The following is a 21,884-nucleotide window of genomic DNA, read 5'->3' on the forward strand; positions in this document are numbered from 1 at the left end:
CCTTTTTAATATTTCAGACATCCGTTGTAATCAGTGCTCAGTATTTTTCACGGGCTTGTAGAAACAAGGAACTGAAGATGCTGGTTTACAAAAAATTATACAAAGTGGTGCAATAACTAAGCTGGTCAGGCAGCATAGAAACATAGAAAATAGGTGCAGGTGGAGGCCATTCGGCCCTTCGAGCCTGCACCGCCATTCAATATGATCATGGTTGATCATCCAACTCAGTATCCTGTTCCTGCCTTCTCTCCATACCCCCTGATCCCTTTAGCCACAAGGGCCACATCTAACTCCCTCTTAAATATAGCCAATGAACTGGCCTCAACTACCTTCTGCGGCAGAGAATTCCAGAGATTCACCACTCTCTGTGTGAAAAAAGTTTTTTCTCGCTCGATAAATAGTGTTCTATCCATGTTCTCCAGAGATGCTGCCTTCCCTGTTGAGTTCCTCCAGCACTTTGCATCATGTTTCAACGGTTTCCCTTGGTTGCTTTCCCCTGCAGTTTGCTTTGTCTCACAACCACAGGAATATGAGATTTGGGGCAGATTCATTATATTTTAAAGGGAACCTATTTATTTGAATTTTCATGACCTCTTCCTTTCTTGCCACTGCTCTGGGTTTGATTTACCTTCGAGTAACTGTTTGCAGTCCACTTTTGCAAAATCATAACCCAGCCCCGTTAAATAGACTTGTTTAGTTTAGAGGTTTTGTTTTAACCACTGGTCTGCCTTTTGTCCTTTTTTTTCAACCTACACCTAATTCCAATCACTGCCCGAGAATTTTCAGTCACTGCCACTTTGTCCATTCTTGAGTTTATTCTGAAAACTAAGTTTTGTACTGCATCATCTTTCATTGACCTTTCAAAACACTGCTTTAAAAATGTTTCTTATGCATCTATATCCTTTGCTCTGTTCTCCCTGTTAATGTGGGGACTGTGGGGAAACACGAAACATTACCCAGGAAGCTGGATGCCGATGGATCACGTCCATCACAGCTTACTTCTCCTAAGACACACGGAAGAACGATTGGAAGACTGCCTGGCTGGATTGTTCAGCTGCTGCAGAGCTGAAGGGCATTTTATGTTTGGTGGGATTGGGGCATTTCCATGTGCCATGTCTCCCCAAACCCCCCTACAGGTCACAACGAGTGGGGGCTGCGCTGAGCTGAGCAGTGCCAGGAACAGTTTTTCCTATAGCTCAGGCAACAGAGAGATAGTTTGCACATAGTCCAGGTCTAGATTTTCATAGGTTTTCTGGAGCAAGCTATTTCATTTATTGAGAAGATGCTTCAAGCTCTCTGTACTCTCTTTTTTAAGAGGTAAATAATTAATCATATTTCTGCGGACTTAAATGAAAACATGAATATTCCTTAAAATGCAGAGTCATGTTCTTGCTTCTTGCTTAATTTAGCCCATAAAAATGAAAAATGAAGCAAAAGACCTTCGATTGTTTTGTGCAGAAGATGAACCGAGTAGGACATGTTGGGTGACAGCCTTCCGACTCTTCAAGGTATTCCTTTGTTTCTGTCACTACAGCTATACCTTTTATCTTGTATTTTACTTTTCTGTTGAAAATTGAGTGCTCACTTTCTGTTTTGCTTGTCATTAACTTGGTGCTAGCTTAAAAATGTACTTTAAGAACATACAGATTGGTTGTGACTTGTAATTTCGTGTTGTAATTGTTGATTCTGTAATAAGACTCCTTGATTAGGAAATAAATGTGTGGCTACTGTGATATCTTAAAGTTCTCTTTTCCCCTTCACCTTGAACATAAGCAATTATTTTCCCTATTAATTTCTGTCTCTAGTATGGGATTATTTTATACCAGAACTTCCGGATACCTCAACAGAGGAAAACACTGCTATCCCACTTCTCCACACCAGCGGTAGGATAACATTTTGGGGGGAAAAATATTTGATTTCTATATTCATTCTTTTATTCAGAAATACACCAGCGTTGTGAGAGACATATTCTTCCAAAGTATAATTTTGTTTACATTGCCATTCATTTTCAGAGAAGCATATCGGAAAATTCTTTGGTAGCAATGGACTTCTCTGGTCAGACAGGTCGAGTTATTGAAGATCCTGCTGAGGCCCAAAGTGCAGCAATGGAAGAAGGTCAAACGTGGAGGGTAAAGAAATCCGTATTTCTCATTTAAAGTTTATTGAGGGATTCCAAAAAGTCTGAATGTTAAAAATAACTGCCCAGAATTGTCTTTGTCGCACTTTGTTTATTAATATGTTATCTAGTACTCGTTCTCGTAAGGGGCATTATATTAGTCTGGAACTTAAAAGTTCATGTGCCAAGAAATACCCCAAAATAACATTTCATGTGCTGCAAGAAGGAATTTCATTCAAAAGCTAATCAGTCTCCACATCTTAATGTATTCAGCACTCTTTCGTTAGACAAGATAATTGTACAGTGGCTTGTATCAAATAGTGAACCAAATAATTCAAACTAATTATTTGTGGCAAACATGACGAATCTACGGAGAGGAAAGGTTTAAAGGGATACTAAACTTGTGAAATATAACATCAATCCGAACAAAACTTTATAGGAATGACCGCAGGACAAAGGTTGGTAAGGTGGTGCATAGATTTTAGCGCTACTGTGTACCGTTATGGCCCAGATACAAATCACACACACACACACACACACACACACACACACGCGCCAAACACACACACACACCAAGCACACATGCGCCAAACACACACACACGCGCCAAACACACACACACACACACACACACACACACACGCTACACACACACACACACCAAGCACACATGCGCCAAAAAACACACACACACCAAGCACACACGTGCCAAACACACACACACACTGAACACAAACACGCCAAACACCCACACACATGCCACACATGCGCACACACACGCCACACACATCATGCCACACACACGCGCCAAACACACGCACGGCAAACACACACACACACACACACGCCAAACACACACCCACACGCACGCGCCAAGCACGCACACACACATGACAAACATGGGCAAATGGGACTATCTTGGATGAGACATCTTGGTTGACATGAACAACTTGGGCCGAAGAGCCTTTTCCTGTGTTTAGTTTAGTTTTTTTTATTTTAGAGAAAGTATTAAAACAAGCCCTTCGGCTCACTAAGTCCACGCAGACCAATGATCCCATACACTAGCACTATCCTACACACAAGGAACAATTTTTCATTTTTGCCAAAAACCAATTAACCTGCAAACCTGTACGTCTGGAAGAGAGTGATACAGTGGAAACAGGCCCTTCGGCCCAACTTGCCAACACCGGCCAACAATGTCCCATCTACACTAATCCCACTTGCCTGCATTTGGTCCATATCCCTCCAAACCTGTCCTATCCACGTACCTTTCTAACTGTTTCTTAAACAATGGGATAGTCCCAGCCTCAACTACCTCTTCTCGCAGCTTGTTCCATACCCCCACTACCCTTTGTTTGAAAAAGTTACCCCTCGGATTCCTATTAAATCTTTTCCCCTTCACCTTGAACCTATGTCCTCTGGTCCTCGATTCCCCTAATCTGGGCAAAAGACTCTGGGCATCTACCCAATCTATTCCTCTCATGATTTTGTACACCTCTATAAGATCACACCTGCGCTCCAACACACCCTTTAGTCCTGGCAACATCCTCGTAAATCTTTTCTGAACCCTTTCAAGCTTGACAATATTTCCTATAACATGGTGCCCAGAACTGAACACAATATTCTAAATGCGGCCGCACCAATGCCGTATATCTAAATGCGGTCTCACCAACGTCTTACAGGAGGAATTCGGAGCTCCCGGAGAAAACTGGGAGAACGTAAACCTCCGTACAGATAGCACCTGTAGTCAGGATCGCACCCATAGTCAGGATCAAACTCGTGTCTCTGGTGCCGTAAGGTAGCAACTCTACTGCTGCGCCACTGCCTGATGTTTGATACTATGACTATATGGCTTGACATGTTCAGCTTCTCCAACCAGTTGTTTAGCTTATGTTATATTAGAATCATAGAGATTTACAGCACTGAAACATGGCCTTCGGTCCACCTTGCTCATGCTGACCATGTTAGCACATTGGGCTGAGTCCCATTTCGCCAAAGGCCCACTAAACCTTTCCTATCCATATATCTGTCCACATGTCTTTTAAAAATCATAATTGTATCCACTTCTATAGCTTTTTTTCTGACAGCTCATTCCAGATACTGACTATCCTCTAAACAAAAAATTGCCCACGATTGCACATGATCTTGCACACCTCTATACGGCCACCCCTCAGCCTCCTACTCTCCAAATAAAACAATCCTGGTTATCAAATCTCTCCCTATAATTCAACATTATAAGCCCAGGTAACGTCTTAGTAAATCTCTTTTGCACACTTAATAACATCTTTTCTGCATCTGTGCAACCAGAACTGCACACAATACTCCAAGTGTTGCATCATGTTGCAGTTGTATAAGGTCATGTTGCAGATGTATGAGACGTTGGTGAGACCGCATTTAGAGTATTGTGCTCAGTTCTGGGCACAATGTTATAGGAAAGATATTGTCAAGCTTGAAAGGGTTAAGAGATCATTTACGAGGATGTTGTCAGGACTAGAGGGTGTGAGCTATAGGGAGAGGTTCAGTAAGCTGGGTCTCTGTTTCTTGGAGTGCAGGTGGGTGAGGGGAGATCTTATAGAGGTGTATAAAATCATGAGAGGAATAGATTGGGTAGATGCACAGAATCTCTTGCCCAGAGTATGGGAATCGAGGATCAGAGGACATAGGTTCAAGGTGAAGGGGAAAAGATTTAATAGGAATAGGGGTAACCTTTTCACACACAGGATGGTGGGTGTATGGAACAAGCTGCCAGAGGAGGTAGTTGAGGCTGGGACTATCCAACGTTTAGGATACAGTTAGACAGGTACATGGATAGGACAGGTTTGCTAAATGCATTTCGTTGTCTCTGTACTGTACACTGACAATGACAATTAAAATTGAATCTGAATCTGATCTGAATCTGAATCTGAGGGATATGGACCAAGCGCAGGCATGTGGGACGAGTGTAGCTGGGACATGTTGGCCGGTTTGGGCAAGTTGGGCCAAAGGGCCTGTTTCCACACTGTATGTGTGGAAACATTCTATGACCAACAACTTGTATGACTATCATAATATTCCAACTTTTGTACTCTATATTCTTGCCAATGAAGTACATTTTTAAGCTTGCAGCACACTTTTCACCTGGCTCGCCACTTTTAGGGAACCTTGCACCTGCCCTCCCAAATCTATTTGTTCTGCAATGCTTTCTAGGACTCTATCATTTCCTGTGTAGGTTGTGCCCTGGTTTGATATACCAAGGTGCAATATCTCACGCTTGTCAGAGTTAAATTCCGTTAGTCCTTTCTTGGCCCACATTTCTATTTGATCTAGATCTTGTTGTAAACTTAGATATTCGTCTTCACTTTTTACTATACCACCAATTTTGTGTCATCTGCAAATTTACGAAAAATGTTAACTGTATTGTCCTCTATATTGTTAAAGTATGTAGGAGGGCAGTACCAGCAGCACACCACTAGTCACGGGTCTCCAATCAGAAATGCAACTCATCAGATCCATGGTTTTTAAAAAAAGACACTAAGTACTGAAGTAACTCAGTGGGTCAGGCAGTATGCTGTAGATTTGGGAGGAACAACAGCAGCAGCAGATTAGCAAGAGATACGACTGATTGGCTCTAGCCCAAGTGGGAGGAGAGAAGTGAGTCAGAGGGGTGAAAACAGTTGAAAACTGAGGAATTTGCTTTGTAAATTGGTAAATCAGGCAATTTATCAGTCAATTTAAGCAGGACAGCTCTTAGCGAGCGGCAGTGAGTGAGCCGAAGTGCCCTGTGAGTAAAGTGTGAGTCTTTGGCGAGGAGGCTGAGGAGAGGAGACCACGCAATACGCTTGAGAGGTAGAGACAAAAGAAGGAGATGTCAGGCAAGCTGATTCAGTGCGATGCTTGCAGTATGTGGGAGGTCAAGGACACCGCTGGTGCCTCTGGCTGCTACAAATGCGAAAAGTGCATCCAGGTAGAGCTCCTGAAGGGCCGTGTTGGGGAACTGGAGAAGCAAGTGGATGACCTCCGGTTCGTACGAGAAACGGAGTCGTTCCTCGACAAGTCCTACAGTACGATTGTTACACCTAAGGTACTGGAAGAGAGAAGGTGGGAGACAGTGAGAAAGGGAGGGAAGCATGGAATGCCAACGTCCCCGGGTGGTGTACCTCCTGTAAACAGGTTAATCCGCTTAGAAGCTGTTGGGACAGAAGACGTGAGCGGCGGACTGGCTTGTGATGCGAATAGGGCTGTTGAGCCAAAACCAAAAAGGCCTAAGGCAGGCAAGGCCATTGTAGTGGGAGACTCCATCGTGAGAGGTACGGACAGGGGTTTCTACGGCAACAGACGGGATGCGAGGATGGTGTGCTGCCTTCCCGGTGCCAGGATCCAGGATTTCACGGACAGAGTACAGAAAATCCTCAAGGGCGAAGGTGAACATCCGGAAGTGGTAGTGCATGTCGGCACAAACGATGTCGGAAAAAAGGGGATGAATATTCTGCAGCGTGACTTTAGAGAGCTCGGAAAAATGTTGAAAAGCAGGACCTCCAGGGTTGTTATCTCCGGTTTGCTTCCAGCTCCCCGTGCTGGCGAGAGCAGGAACAGGGAGATACGGGACCTGAACGTGTGGCTGAGGAACTGGTGCACGGGGCAGGGATTTAGATTCTTAGATCACTGGGATCTGTTTTGGGGTAAGGGGGAACTGTACAAAAGGGACGGATTGCATCTTAACAGGTGTGGGACCAGCATTCTGGCAGGCAGGTTTGCCACTGCTACACGGGTGGCTTTAAACTGAATAAGGGGGGTGGGGTGTTGAATGGGATAGTGGAGGATGGAGTTAAAGGGAAAGGGTTTCTTAAATGTGTGAGCGTAGAGACCGAGGGGTGTAAAATGAGGGTAGAAGCAATAGGTAGCAAGGTGAAAAGTAAAAGTGGCAGGCAGACAAAACCAGGGCAAAAATCAAAAAGGGCCACTTTTCAACATAATTGGATAAGGGGTAAGAGTGTTGTAAAAACAAGCCTGAAGGCTTTGTGTCTCAATGCAAGGAGCATTCGTAATAAGGTGGATGAGTTGAATGTGCAGATAGCTATTAATGACTATGATATAGTTGGGATCACGGAGACATGGCTCCAGGGTGACCAAGGCTGGGAGCTGAACATCCAGGGATATTCAATATTCAGGAGGGATAGACAGAAAGGAAAAGGAGGTGGGGTAGCGTTACTGATTAGAGAGGGGATTAATGCAATGGAAAGGAAGGACATTAATTTGGAGGATGTGGAATTGGTATGGGTAGAGCTGCGAAACACTAAGGGGCAGAAAACGCTGGTGGGTGTTGTGTACAGGCCACCTAACAGTAGTAGTGAAGTTGGAGATGGTATCAAACAGGAAATTAGAAATGTGTGCGACAAAGGTAAAACAGTTATAATGGATGACTTCAATCTACATATAGATTGGGTGAATCAAATTGGCAGGGGTGCTGAGGAAGAGGATTTCTTGGAATGTATGCGGGATAGTTATCTAAATGAACATGTAGAGGAACCAACGAGAGAGCAGGCTATTTTAGACTGGGTAATGAGGAAGGGTTAGTTAGCAATCTTGTTGTACGTGCCCCCTTGGGCAAGAGTGACCATAATATGGTTGAGTTCTTCATTAGGATGGAGTGTGACATTGTTAATTCAGAAACAATGGTTCTGAACTTAAAGAAAGGTAACTTTGAGGGTATGAGACGTGAATTGGCCAAGATTGACTGGCAATTAATTCTAAAAGGGTTGACGGTGGATATGCAATGGAAGACATTTAAAGACTGCATGGATGAACTACAAAAATTGTTCATACCAGTTTGGCAAAAGAATAAATCAGGGAAGGTAGTATATCCATGGATAACAAGGGAAATCAGGGATAGTATCAAAGCGAAGGATGATGCGTACAAATTAGCCAGAAAAAGCAGCATACCGGAGGACTGGGAGAAATTCAAAGGCCAGCAGAGGAGGACAAAGGGCTTAATTAGGAAAGGGAAAATAGATTATGAAAGAAAACTGGCAGGGAACATAAAAACTGACTGCAAAAGTTTTTATAGATATGTGAAAAGAAAGAGATTAGTTAAAACAAATGTAGGTCCCTTGCAGTCAGAAACAGGTGAGTTGATCATGGGGAACAAGGATATGGCGGACCAATTGAATAACTACTTTGGTTCCGTCTTCACTAAGGAAGACATTAATAATTTGCCGGAAATAGCAGGGGACCGCGGGTCAAAGGAGTTGGAGGAATTGAGTGAAATCCAGGTTAGCCGGGAAGTGGTGTTGGGTAAATTGAATGGATTAAAGGCCGATAAATCCCCAGGGCCAGATAGGCTGCATCCCAGAGTACTTAAGGAAGTAGCTCCAAAAATAGTGGATGCATTAGTAATAATCTTTCAAAACTCTTGAGATTCTGGAGTAGTTCCTGAAGATTGGCGGGTAGCAAACGTAACCCCACTTTTTAAGAAGGGAGGGAGAGAGAAAATGGGGAATTACAGACTAGTCTAGCATCGGTAGTGGGGAAACTGCTACAGTCAGTTATTAAAGATGGGATAGCAGCACATTTGGAAAGTGGTGAAATCATTGGACAAAGTCAGCATGGATTTACAAAAGGTAAATCATGTCTGACGAATCTTATAGAATTTTTCAAGGATGTAACTAGTAGCGTGGATAGGGGAGAACCAGTGGATGTGGTGTATCTGGACTTCCAGAAGGCTTTCGACAAGGTCCCACATAAGAGATTAGTATACAAACCTAAAGCACACGGCATTGGGGGTTCAGTATTGATGTGGATAGAGAACTGGCTGGCAAAGAGTAGGAGTAAATGGGTCCTTTTCACAATGGCAGGCAGTGACTAGTGGGGTACCGCAAGGCTCAGTGCTGGGACCCCAGCTATTTACAATATATATTAATGATCTGGATGAGGGAATTGAAGGCAATATCTCCAAGTTTGCGGATGACACTAAGCTGGGGGGCAGTGTTAGCTGTGAGGAGGATGCTAGGAGACTGCAAGGTGACTTGGATAGGCTGGGTGAGTGGGCAAATGTTTGGCAGATGCAGTATAATGTGGATAAATGTGAGGTTATCCATTTTGGTGGCAAAAACGGGAAAGCAGACTATTATCTAAATGGTGGCCGATTGGGAAAGGGAGATGCAGCGAGACCTGGGTGTCATGGTACACCGGTCATTGAAGGTAGGCATGCAGGTGCAGCAGGCAGTAAAGAAAGCGAATGGTATGTTAGCTTTCATTGCAAAAGGATTTGAGTATAGGAGCAGGGAGGATCTACTGCAGTTGTACAGGGTATTGGTGAGACCACACCTGGAGTATTGCGTACAGTTTTGGTCTCCAAATCTGAGGAAGGACATTATTGCCATAGAGGGAGTGCAGAGACGGTTCACCAGACTGATTCCTGGGATGTCAGGACTGTCTTATGAAGAAAGACTGGATAGACTTGGTTTATACTCTCTAGAATTTAGGAGATTGAGAGGGGATCTTATAGAAACTTACAAAATTCTTAAGGGGTTGGACAGGCTAGATGCAGGAAGATTGTTCCCGATGTTAAGGAAGTCCAGGACAAGGGGTCACAGCTTAAGGATAAGGGGGAAATCCTTTAAAACCGAGATGAGAAGAACCTTTTTCACACAGAGAGTGGTGAATCTCTGGAACTCTCTGCCACAGAGGGTAGTTGAGGCCAGTTCATTGGCTATATTTAAGAGGGAGTTAGATGTGGCCCTTGTGGCTAAGGGGATCAGGGTGTATGGAGAGAAGGCAGGTACGGGATACTGAGTTGGATGATCAGCCATGATCATATTGAATGGCTCGAAGGGCCGAATGGCCTACTCCTGCACCTAATTTCTATGTTTCTATATATCTCTGGAGAATATGGATAGATGACGTTTCGGGTCAGGACCCGTATTCAGTCTGAAGAAGGATCCCGACCCAAAATGTCACCTATCCATGTTCACTGGTGATGCTGCCTGACCCGCTAAGTTACTTCACCACTTTGTGCATCCATAACAACCTTTGACGTCTTCCTCCAACCTAATCCAGTTGGCTAACTCAGCTTAGATTCAATGCGATCAAACCTCCTATCATTAAGTTAATGATTAAATGGTACAATTAAGCATTTAGTAACATCAGCATAACCTAATACCTATTTCCATTTAATGATTTAATTGACAGAAACGTGGTCAGCGGATGAACACGTTGGGTAGCTCAAGTCCTTTACACCCTTCTACGCTCAGTCACAGTAAGTCATAAGCAAAATGCAAGTTTAATTTTATTTGGTTATTTAGTAGCAGAAGCCTCACCAAGTTTTAAACTAAACCTGATTTGTTTAAATGTCCAGCTATTCACAGGACACAACCATGGTTTCAAGGACGGATTACTCGAAAAGAAGCTCATAGTATGATTGAAAAGCAGGGCCCTGTGGACGGGTAAGAAATAAAAGGAAAAATTGTTATGCTTCCATAATCCAAAAAAGTTTCTATATGTCAATTTATCCACATACTGTTATGAATCAAGCAATTTTTGTCAGAAACTTGAAGATCAGTAATTATAACAAAATGTTTTTGCCAAACTGTTGCAGATTATTTGAAATGTGACTGAATTTTCTCTCTCTTTTAATGTCAAATTGACTTTAAACAGTTGGTGTTAAACCCAAGAAAAATGTGTATAACATTATATTGGGACCATTTTAGAACAAATAGGACAACCAAGAAATTGATAAAGGCAAGATGAAACATGATAATAATTTGGCAAAAAGAACAACAAGACACTGTCAAACTTTTAATAGGCATGTAAAAAGAAAAAAGAGTAACAAGTGGAAGACTTTATAAATTTGAGACTGAAGAACATAGAATAAGGAAGTAAAGGAAAGAAGGAATCGGGTTCCTGGACATTTATGATCTAATTCGGTAGAGTTGACCCATAAAAAAGCAATGGGTTGCACTTGAACTAGAGGGAGACCAATATCCTGCGAGGTTGAGGCCTGGGCAGGACTGACAGCTAAATGTTTCTGGGTACAGGTGCTTCAGGCATGATCGAGGGGGAGTTGCTTTTTTGATCAGAGAGAACTTCAGGGCAGTATTGAGAGAAGATAATGCAGGGGGGATTGTACAGTGAGGGTATGTGGGTGGAACTCAGAAATAAACAAGAGGTGATCACATTGATGCTATCGTATTATAGGCTCCCTAATAGTCACCAGGAATTAAGAGCAAATTTCCATAATAGTTATAATAGTGGGTGAATTTAACTTGCATAACATGACTAGGACTGCCAGGCGTAAGGGCTAAAATGGAATGGAATTTGATTGGAAGGTCAATTGGAAGAGGCTGTTTGCAGTGAAGTGGGGTAGTTGGCAAGAGCGAGGCTTTTAAAGAGAAAGAGAGAGAGAGAGAGTTCGGGATCAGCATATTCCTGTTAGACTGAAGATCAAGGCTGGCAGGATTATGGACTTTGATTGCTGAGATATATTGAAAGTTTGATCAGGAAAAAGGAGGAGGCATAGGTCAGGTAAAGGCTGAAGAGATCCTTCTTGAGTGAGGAACACTCATCCCTTGAGTATAAAGAATGCATGAGTATAGTTTAAAAGGAAATCAGTGGGGGAGGAGGACATGAGATAGCTCTGACAGTTAAAGTAAAGGAGAATCCTATGGGATTCTACAAATGTATTAAAAACAAAAGGGTTAACTTGGGAGAGAGTAAGGTCTAAGGATCAATTTGGTCATCCAAATGTAGAGTTATAGAATATGAGGTCTGAAATGAATATTTCCCAACTGTGTTTGTTATGGAAGCTAGAGAATTCAGAGAAGAGGATAGTGATGTCCTGAAACATATTGTTATTAAAAAATGCATTGCTGCCAGTCTTAAAAGTGTGTTAAAGTGGTTGATTATCTGGCATTTAGAAGCGTATCCTAGGACATTGTGGGAAGGGAGGGAGAATATTGTTGGGTCCCCGGCATATTTTCTCACAGGTGAGGTATCGGAAGACTGGAGAGTGACTTACAATATGCCTTTAGTTAAGAAGTATTGCAGGAATAAGCCAGGCTAGTGAGACTACCACCAGTGGTAGGAAATTACTAGAGGGGATTCTTAGAGACAAGATCTGCATTTGGAACGACAAGGCCTGATTAGGGGTAGTGCATGGGAAATACTCACAAATTTGAGTTTTTGAGGAGGTATCCTAAAGGATTGACATTGTCTACATGGTCCTTAGCAAGGCTTTTGACATGGTCTCCCATGGTAGGCCTGACCAGAAAGTTAAATTACATGGGATCCAAGGTAAGCTAGCCTATTGGATATAGAATTGTCTTGGTGGTAGGAGTCAGAGGATGGTAGTGGAGGATTGTTTTTTAGATTGTGATTAGCCTGTGATTAGCAGTATGTTGCAGGGATCGGTGTAGGGTCCATTGTTGTTAGTAGCTTAGCAGATGAGACCAACATTGGAGATATTGTGGGCAGTGCAAAAGCTTAACTAAGATTGCAACAGGACCTAGATCAACTGGAAAATAAGTGGACTATGGATTGCGAGATGTAGTTTAATTGAGATAAGATGAAGTGTTGCAATTTGGTGAGAGAAGCCAGGGCAGGATTTGTGCAGTAAATTGCTGGTGCATTGAGAGTGCTGTCGAACTGAGAGATCTTGGGGTATGGGTATATAGTTCCCTGAAAGTGGTGAGACAGGTGGATAAGGTGGTGATGCAGGTGTTTGGCACTTTTGACTTCTTCGGTCAGAGCATTGAGCGCAAGAGTTGGGCTGTCATATTACATCTGTACAAGTCGTATTTAAGCTCACATTTGGAGTATTGTGTGCAATTCTGATTACCAAGTTATAGGAAGGGTCATTATATTAGAAAGGGTGCCAAAAACATTGAGGAAGATGTTACTGGGACTGGAGGGCTTGAGTTATAAGGAGAAACTGAATTGTCTGGGACTTTTTTTCCCTGGAGGGTAACAGGCTGAGGGGAGACCTTAAAGACATATATAAAATCATGAGGGTAAAGATAAGGAGTGCTCATTCGCTGGATAGGGCAGTCTAATACTCAAGGGTATAGATTTAATGTGAGGGGGAAAAGATTTGAAGTGACCTGAGGAAAAACCTAGTCACAGAGGATGGTAGATATATACGGAGCAAGCTGCCAGAGGAAGTGGTAGAGGCGAGTACACAATTACAAAGTTTAAACGACATTTGAACTTGTAAAAGACATTTGACTGGGCAGGAAATGTTAGAACACAGAACAGAACAGCACAGCACAGGAACAGGTCCTTCGGCTCCACATTGTGTAAAAAATGATGCCAATACTAACTCTTAACTGCCTACACAGAATCAATATCCATCCATTCTCCACATATCCAGTGGCAGTTAAAATAAGCTATTCAATGCCACTGTCGTATCTGCCTCCATTGCCTTCCACGGCAGTGCATTCCAGACGCTGACCGTTTAAAAAAAAATCTTACTCGCACATCTTCTTTAAACTTTGTCCCTCTCACTTTAAGTCGTTGTCCCTCTCAACGTGATAGCCAATGCCTTGTCTAATGAAAGTCTACTGTCATACTTTCAAGCCGACTGTCATGTACCTACTTTACCACTCTACTGCTTGTGTTGCCACTTTCATGGAGTTATGGACATAGACCCCAAGATACCACTGTACATTAACGCTGCCATTAATTGTACAAATTCCCCTTGCATTGAACATCCCAAAGTGCAACACCTCACATTTGCTCGGAATAAACTACACACATGTTTAGATGGATGGATGTGGCCCTAACACAGGGAAATGGGGCAAACTCAGGTAGACATCATGGTTGGCATGGATAATTTGGGCCAAAGGGCTTGTTTCTATGTATAACTTTGAATCTATAACATCCAGGAATTTGTGGACATGCATTTTAGCATTCTTCCAATCTTTTGCACTTTCAAAAGAAAACTACTCGTTGAAGCAGAAAGTAGTTCTGCTATAACACGTGTTTCCATAACATGAATTCAATAGAACATGAGTGATGAATTAAGAAATAGTATTTGCATTGTGCACACCAAATTGGTTATAACGCGATTTTGATCAGGAACTAGAGAACCATTTAAAAGTTACTTTGGAATTGACAAACAGAAAAAAAAAAAGGCATCATCGATTTAAACAGCATATGGGGAGAAATCACTTTTCCCATAGTAATCAAATATCAATGTATCTGAAGAACACAGCTGCTACTTTAACCACAGGGGGTTATTGAAATTGACAAGCAATTGCTTTCATTGACATTTGGGGAATGATATGCAATTAAACAATGTAACATACAGTCTTCGGTATTTTTAGCTTGCAGTAACAAAAGTAAACTTATTTCTATTGAGAAGACCTTTATTTTTGAAAATCATGCAGGAAAAATAACTTTGAGTCTTCCACTCTCTATCTCCTAACTCCCTTGCCCCTCTTAACAGAATTGGTTTTATGACTGTATTTTCTATAACACAGGGGTTTTTTAGGCAATATAACCATCACATTATAGCAGAACTACCTGTACATAAATCTTTACCAGGAAGATGCTGCAGTGGTAAGATTAAAAGATTACGGAAGACCTCAAAATTAGCAAGAGCTTTGATTATATCTCGGTTCAATCATATAGGGCCTGGTGCAATCACATCTAGAATAATGTATACTGGTTTAGTCTCTTATATACATCTGATAGACAGTGCACAGTCAAGGTTCACGATATACATGTGATAGACAGTGCAAAGTCAAGGTCCATGAGATTGCTTTCGGGTTGTGAATCATAGTTTTAGTACAGTAAAATGGCACTGATGTAAAATAATGACAGCAGGCATGAGTGGCCATCTATTTCATATCTTAAAAAGGCTACCTGCTCTCAAGTGCAAAAGTCATCTCATCCAACGCAATCTATTCTTGGTTGCTGAGGGAAACACGGTTGGAAATAATAGATCTTGGCCATAACTACGATCTCAACTTTTCTTAATATGAATTAATAATTTGAACTTGAACATACCAGGTACAATTTCCGGATTTGTAGATGACACAAAACGTAGTCATTGAGAGTTGTGGGGCTGATAACAAAAGACTTCAAGAAGATATAGGCAAGACCCATTAACTGGGCAGACTGGTGGCAGATGAATTGTGATGAACATTTTACATTTCAGTGGGAAGAATGAAAAACAAATGGAAGGTTAGAATACAGAAGTAATGACAAACCTTTATAAAACATTAGTTTGGTCACAACTGGACTATTGTGCTCAGATCTGGCACGTTTTAGAGAGGATGCAGAAGAATTTTGATAAAATGCTTCCAGAAATGAGGGAGTTAGATAAACTGGAAAGTTTGAAGTTGTTTTCTATAGAGCAGTGGTTAGATATTTTTTGTGGGATTGGTCTGATAAAACCATTAAAAATACTGAAGGATATATACATAGTCAATACAGTAAAATTTACTAAAATGTAGGGATTGCTACTCATGGAGAGCTTTGGTAGTATTTGATGTTTCTCCCTTATTATTCTAGCTGCAATGAGTGAGAAGTCAGTGTCCGTAAGTCAAGGGAAAAATTGTTGGTTAGGATGTGCTTTGCAATCTATCATTGTTTTTACTTGCAATGTCGAGATTGTGGAAAAGGTTGCTGAGATGTCCAACCTAAATTCCTGTTGTACAATCTCCAAGATTCAGTATATAACTAATCTGTCATACCACCTTGCTTTCATTAGAAACATGGAAAAATTGGTGCAGGACTAGGCCATTCGGCCCTTCGAGCCAGCACCGCCATTCAATATGATCCTGGCTGATCATCTAGAATCAATACCCTGTTCCTGCTTTTTCCCCATATCCCTTGATTCCTTTAGGCCTAAGAGCTAAATCTTACTCTCTCTTGAAAACATCCAGTGAATTGGCCTCCACTGCCTTCTGTGGCAGATATTTCCACAAATTCACAACTCTCTGGGTGAAAATTTTTTTCCTCATCTCAGTCCTAGGCCTACCCTTCATTCTTAAACTGGTTCTGGACTCCTCCAGCATTGGGAACATTTTTCCTGCATCTAGCCTGTCCAATCCTTTAAGAATTTTATATCTTTCTATAAGAATCCTCTCATCCTTCTAAATTCCAGTGAGAACAAGTCCAGTCGACCCATTCTTTCATCATATGTCAGTCCCGCCATCCCAGGAATTAACCTGGTGAACCTACGCTGCACTTCCTCAATGGCAATAATGTCCTTCTCAAATTAGGAGACCAAAATTGCTCACATGGCCATGTACAACTACAGTAGGACCTCCTTGCTCCTAAACTCAAATCCTCTCGCAATGAAGGCCAACATGTCATTAGCTTTCTTCACTGCCTGCTGTACCTGCATGCTTACTTTCAGTGACTGATGTACAAGCACACCCGGGTCTTGTTGCACCTGCCCTTTTCCTAATCTGACACCATTCAGATAATAATCTGCCTTCCTGATCTTGCCACCGTGGATAATCTCACATTTATCCACATTATACTGTATTTGCCATGCATCTGCCCACTTACCCAACCTATCCAAGTCACCCTGCAGCCTCACCACAGCATCCTCCTCGGAGCTCACACTGCCACCAAGCTTTGGATCATCCACAAACTTGGAGTTGTTGCATTTAATCCCTCGTCTAAATCGTTAATATATAATGAAATAAATATCACATATTGTAATATATAATATATTGTAATATATACAATAATAGATGGTCCCAGTATCGAGCCTCGCAGCAGCCCACTAGTCACTGTCTGCCATTTTGAAAAGGACACGTTATTTCCTACTCTTTGCTTCCTGTCTGCCAACCAATTCTCTATCCATGTCAATACCCTACCCCAATACCATGTGCTCTAATTTTGCACACTAATCTCTTGTGTGGGACTTTGTCAAAGGCTTTTTGAAAGTCCAAATAAACCACATCCACTGGCTCTCCCTTATCCATTCTACATGTTACATCCTCAAAAAATTCTAGAAGATTAGTCAAGCATGATTTCCCCTTCATAAATCCATGCTGACTGACCAATCCTGTCACTGCTTGCCAACTGCGCTGATATAACATCTTTAATAATCGACTCAAGCATCTTCCCCACTACCGTTGTAAGGCTAACTGGTCTATAATTCCCCGTTTTCTCTCTTCCTCCTTTCTTAAAAAATGGAGTTACATTGGCTACCCTCCAGTCCACAGGAACTGATCCAGAGTTGAGAGAACATTGGAAAATGATCACTAATGCATCCATGATTTCTAGGGCCACCTTGAGTACTCGGAGGGGCAGACCATCAGGCCCTGGGGATTTATCTGCCTTCAGTCCCAAGAGTTTACCTAACACCATTTCCTGACTAATGTGGATTCCCTTTAGTTCCTCCCTCCCACTAGATCTTCGGTCCCCAAGTATTTCTGGGAGATTGTTTGTGTCTTCCTTAGTGAAGACATAACCAAAGTACTTGTTTAACTGTTCTGCCATTTCCTTGTTTCCCCGTTATAAATTCACCTGTCTCTGATTGTAAGGGACCTACATTTCTCTTCACTAATCTTTTCCTTTTTACATATCTAAAGAAGCTTTAGAAAGTATACTTTTCAGAGAGTATCTTAAAAGATGTATTAAACTTTAACTTTCCCAATATTGATTGGGAATGTCGTAGTGCAGAAGGCTTAGATGTAGTGGAATTTGTCAGATGTTTTCAGGAAAGTTTTCTCTGGCAATAGATAGAGCCCCACACGGGAGCGGGCAACACTTGATCTAGTCTTGGGAAATTGCGAAGGGCAAGTGGATGACAAGTTAGTGGATGAGCCTTCATGAAGCGACCACTGTTCTATTAGGTTTAAGATAGTTATGGATAGAGACAGGAAAAGGCCCACGAATTGAAATTGTAAATTGTAGCAATTTGTTGAGATTTGTGGAAGATCATGACCCGTATGAAGGTAGACAAATCTCCTGGGCCTGATCAGAGAGGAAATTGTAAGGGCCCTAGCTGAGTTTTACGAGTTGTCATTAAATATGGGTGAGGTGCCGGAAGACTGGAGGGTGGAAAATGATGTGCCTCTATTCAAGAAGGGCTGCAGGGAAAGGTTTGGGGACTAAGGACAGTGAGGTTAATAGTTGTGGTCGGAATGTTACCAGAGAGTATTCTGAGGGATAGGATTGACATGCATTTAGATGGACAAGGGCTGATTAGGCATTGTCAGCGAAGAGATAGCTGAATGAATTGAAAATTGGCTTCATGGAAGGTGATGGTGGAAGGTTGTTTTTTGGACTGGAGGCCTGTGACTATTGCTGTTTGTCATTTATATTAATGATTTGGACAAGAACGAACAAGGCATGATTAGCAAGTTTGCAGATTACACTAAAGTGGGTGGTATTGTAGATAGTGAAGATGGTTGTCAAAAATTGCAGCAGGATCTTGATCAGGTGGGCAGGTGAGCTGCGGAATGGTTGATGCGATTTAATACGGAGAAATGTAAGGTGTTGCATTTTGGGTCTAACACGAGCAGGACCTATAAAGTGAATGGTCGGGCTCTGGGGAGTGTTACAGTTATAAAAAACATTCAAGCCCCATTTAGAGTATTGCCTTCAGTTTTGGTCACCGTGTTATAGGAAAGATGTTGTCAAGCTGGAAAGGGTACAGAGAAGTTTCATGAGGATGTTACTAGGACTCGAGGGCCTGAGCTATCGGGAGAGGTTGAGCAGGCTAGGACTTTATTTATGGAGTGTAGGAGCATGAGGGATGATCTCATATATGTGTACAAATTAATGAGAGAAGTAGATTGGGTAAATGCACAGTCTTTTGCCCAGAGAAGTGGAGTCACGAATCATAGGTTTAAGGTGAGGGGGGAGATTTAATAGGGACCTGAGGGGTAACTTTTATACACAAAGGACCGAGGGTGTGGAAAGAGCTGCCGGAGGAGGTAGTTGAGGCAGTTAGTATCACAATGTTCAAGAAACATTTAAACAGGCACATGGATAGGATAGGTTTTGAGGGATCTGGGCCAAACACAGGCCAGTGGGACTAGCGAAGATGGGGCATGTTGGTCGGCGTGGGCAAGTTGGGCAGAAGGGCTGGTTTCCAAGCTCTATGACCCAATGAGATGCTGTCTGACCTGCTGAGTTCCTCCAGCACTGTGTGGTTTGCTCTTCTAGCAGTTATTCATTCAGAACTCTGTTCTTTAATTTCAATCACAGTAAAGTGGACCTATAATTTAAATGTAATTATAGTTGTGATTTTTATGATGCAGGTTATTTCTTTTGAGAGATAGTCAGAGTAACCCAAAGACATTTGTGCTAACATTGTACTGTCAGCTGAAGATCAGACATTTCCAAATATTACCGGTAAGTTTTTGATTGTATTTCTAAATGTTTTGAATTTGTTCTATCTTTTCTAACCTATGCAATCATTAACATTTTTGCAGAAGTGTTTTGTCGACTATAAGTTTAAGATAAGATTGCTTCTAACTGTATGTAACTAACAAGTACCATTGATGGCAACTTGACACTATAGATATTAACATCTGTCGTATCTCCTCATAAAAGGGAATACCTAGGCTGTATTCATAATCTTTCAATGTCTATCAAAGTCTTATTTTGGTCAATATAAATTTCCTTTTTAATTTCTTCTGACATTAACTCCAGGAAATATAGAACAGTGGCAGTTCCTATTCAAAGCAATATTTAGGATTCAAAGATGCAAAGGGACTTGAGAATGCTGGTGCAGGATTCCAAAAAGGTTAATTTGCAGGTTGAATCGCAGGTTGAAGCCAATCTCTATGTATGCATTCATTTTGTGAGGTCTAGAATATAAGAGCAGCGATGTAATGATAAGGGTATTGATCCAACTGTATTTGGAGTATTGTGGGCAGTTTTGAGCCCCATATCTGTGGAGGGATGTGGTGAGGTTACACAGAAAAGCTGGAGAAACTCAGCGGGTGCAGCAGCATCTATGGAGCGAAGGAAATAGGCAACGTTTCGGGCCGAAACCCTTCTTCAGACTGATCGGGGGTGGGGGTAGGAGGGGACAAGAAAGGGAAAAGGAGGAGTAGCCTGAAGGCTGGAGGGTGGGAGGAGACAGCAGGGGAGCTGAGGAAGGGGAGGAGACAGCAAGGACTAACAAAATTGGGAGAATTCGATGTTCATGCCCCGGGGGTGCAAACTCCCCAAACGGAATATGAGGTGTTGTTCCTCCAATTTCCGGTGCTGCTCGCTGTGGCCATGGAGGAGACCCAGGACAGAGAGGTCGGAGGCCGAGTGGGAGGGGGAGTTGAAGTGCTGAGCCACCGGGAGGTCAGCTTGGTTATTGCGGACCGAGCGGAGGTGTTCGGCGAAATGTGGTGATGTGGTGATATTGGAGAGATTTGCTAGAATGATCCCGGTGAAATGATTGTGTTAATGTATAATGAGCATTTGAAGGTCTGGGATTGTATTCGCTGGAGTTTAGAAGGATGAGGAGGGTATCTCATTAAAACTTACCAAATAGAAAACATAGCACATTGAAAAATAGGTGCAGGAGTAGGCCATTTGGCCCTTCGAGCCCCAACACCGCCATTCAATATGATCATGGCTGATCATCTAAAACCAGTACCCCATTCCTGCTTTTTCCCCATATCACTTGATTCCTTTAGCCCTAAGAGCTAAATCTAACTCCCTCTTGAAAACATCCAGTGAATTGGCCTCCACTGCCTACTGAGCAGAGAATTCCACAGATTCACAACTTTCTGGGTGAAAAGGTTTTTCCTCATCTCAGTTCTAAATGGCCTACCCCTTATTCTTAAACTGTGATCCATGGTTCTGGGCTCCCCCAACCACGGAAACATTTTTCCTGCATCTAGCCTGTCCAATCCTTTAAGAATTTTATATGTTTCTATAAGATCTCCTCTCATCCTAAATGCCAGTGAATACAAGCCCAGTTGACCCATTCTTTCAGCATATGTCAAATAATGAAAGGCCTGGATAGCGTGGACGTGGAGAGGATGTTTCCACTATTTTGAGAGTCTAGGACAAGAAGTCAGAGCCTTGCAATAAAAGGACGCATCTTTAGAAAGGAGATGAGGAATTTTTTGAGCCGGAGGGTGGTGAATCTGTGGAAAACTTTGTAGAATGCCAAACTTTTGGCCATACATGAAAAGTTACAATATCTGTTTATTAAATGTGAAAAAGTATAAACATTTCAATCTTTTTTAATTAACTGATTATTTCTGTAAATTTAATTACCTTAAAAAATAAAATGTCCTTCATGTCTTTTATGGGGAAGGAGGGAGCTGTTCCGATGGGACTGAGTCCACCTGAACCCTGCTGGGACCAGGATCCTGGTGAACTGTATAACTAGGACTGTAGATTGGGGCTTTGAACTAAATAAGGGGGGGAGATGTTACTGAAATCCAGAAGCAGTAACAGGACAGAAAGATTTAAAAGGGATGAGTTTAAGGTCAGGCCAAATGGTGACCAATTTTGGAGGAGGGAAGGTGAATACTGATGTGATGTTATATTTGAATGCATGCAAGGTGGATGAGCTTATAGTGCAATTAGAAATTGGTAGGTATAACCTTGGCTGGAAGAGGATCAGAGCTGAACATCCAAGGGTACACATCTTATTGAAAAGACAGGCAGGTGGGCATATGGAGTGGCTCTGCTGATAAGGAATGATATTCAGTCCTTAGCAAGGGATGACATAGGATCAGATGTAGAATCCTTGTGGGGAGTGGTATGAAACTGCACAGGTCAAAAGACTGATGGGAGTTATATACATCCCTTTGAGCAGTAGCCAGGATGTAGGGTATTAATTACATCAGGAGATACATTTGGCATG

General features: G+C 42.2%; 1 protein-coding gene across 8 annotated transcripts in view; it reads left to right on the forward strand.

Moving 5' to 3' along the window:
• grb10b (growth factor receptor-bound protein 10b) overlaps positions 1-21,884 on the forward strand; it is a 199,600-nt gene that overhangs the window by 171,756 nt on the left and 5,960 nt on the right. For all 8 annotated transcript variants that reach the window (XM_055657357.1, XM_055657326.1, XM_055657334.1 and 5 more), the window contains 6 exons: positions 1,410-1,508; positions 1,806-1,883; positions 2,013-2,129; positions 10,283-10,349; positions 10,449-10,536; positions 19,321-19,414. In XM_055657357.1, the coding sequence (XP_055513332.1) occupies positions 1,410-1,508; positions 1,806-1,883; positions 2,013-2,129; positions 10,283-10,349; positions 10,449-10,536; positions 19,321-19,414 (543 nt within the window). The remainder of the gene's footprint in view (positions 1-1,409; positions 1,509-1,805; positions 1,884-2,012; positions 2,130-10,282; positions 10,350-10,448; positions 10,537-19,320; positions 19,415-21,884) is intronic.

Source organism: Leucoraja erinacea, chromosome 2 (genome assembly GCF_028641065.1).
Source record: "Leucoraja erinacea ecotype New England chromosome 2, Leri_hhj_1, whole genome shotgun sequence".
NCBI classification, from domain to species: Eukaryota; Metazoa; Chordata; class Chondrichthyes; order Rajiformes; family Rajidae; genus Leucoraja; species Leucoraja erinaceus.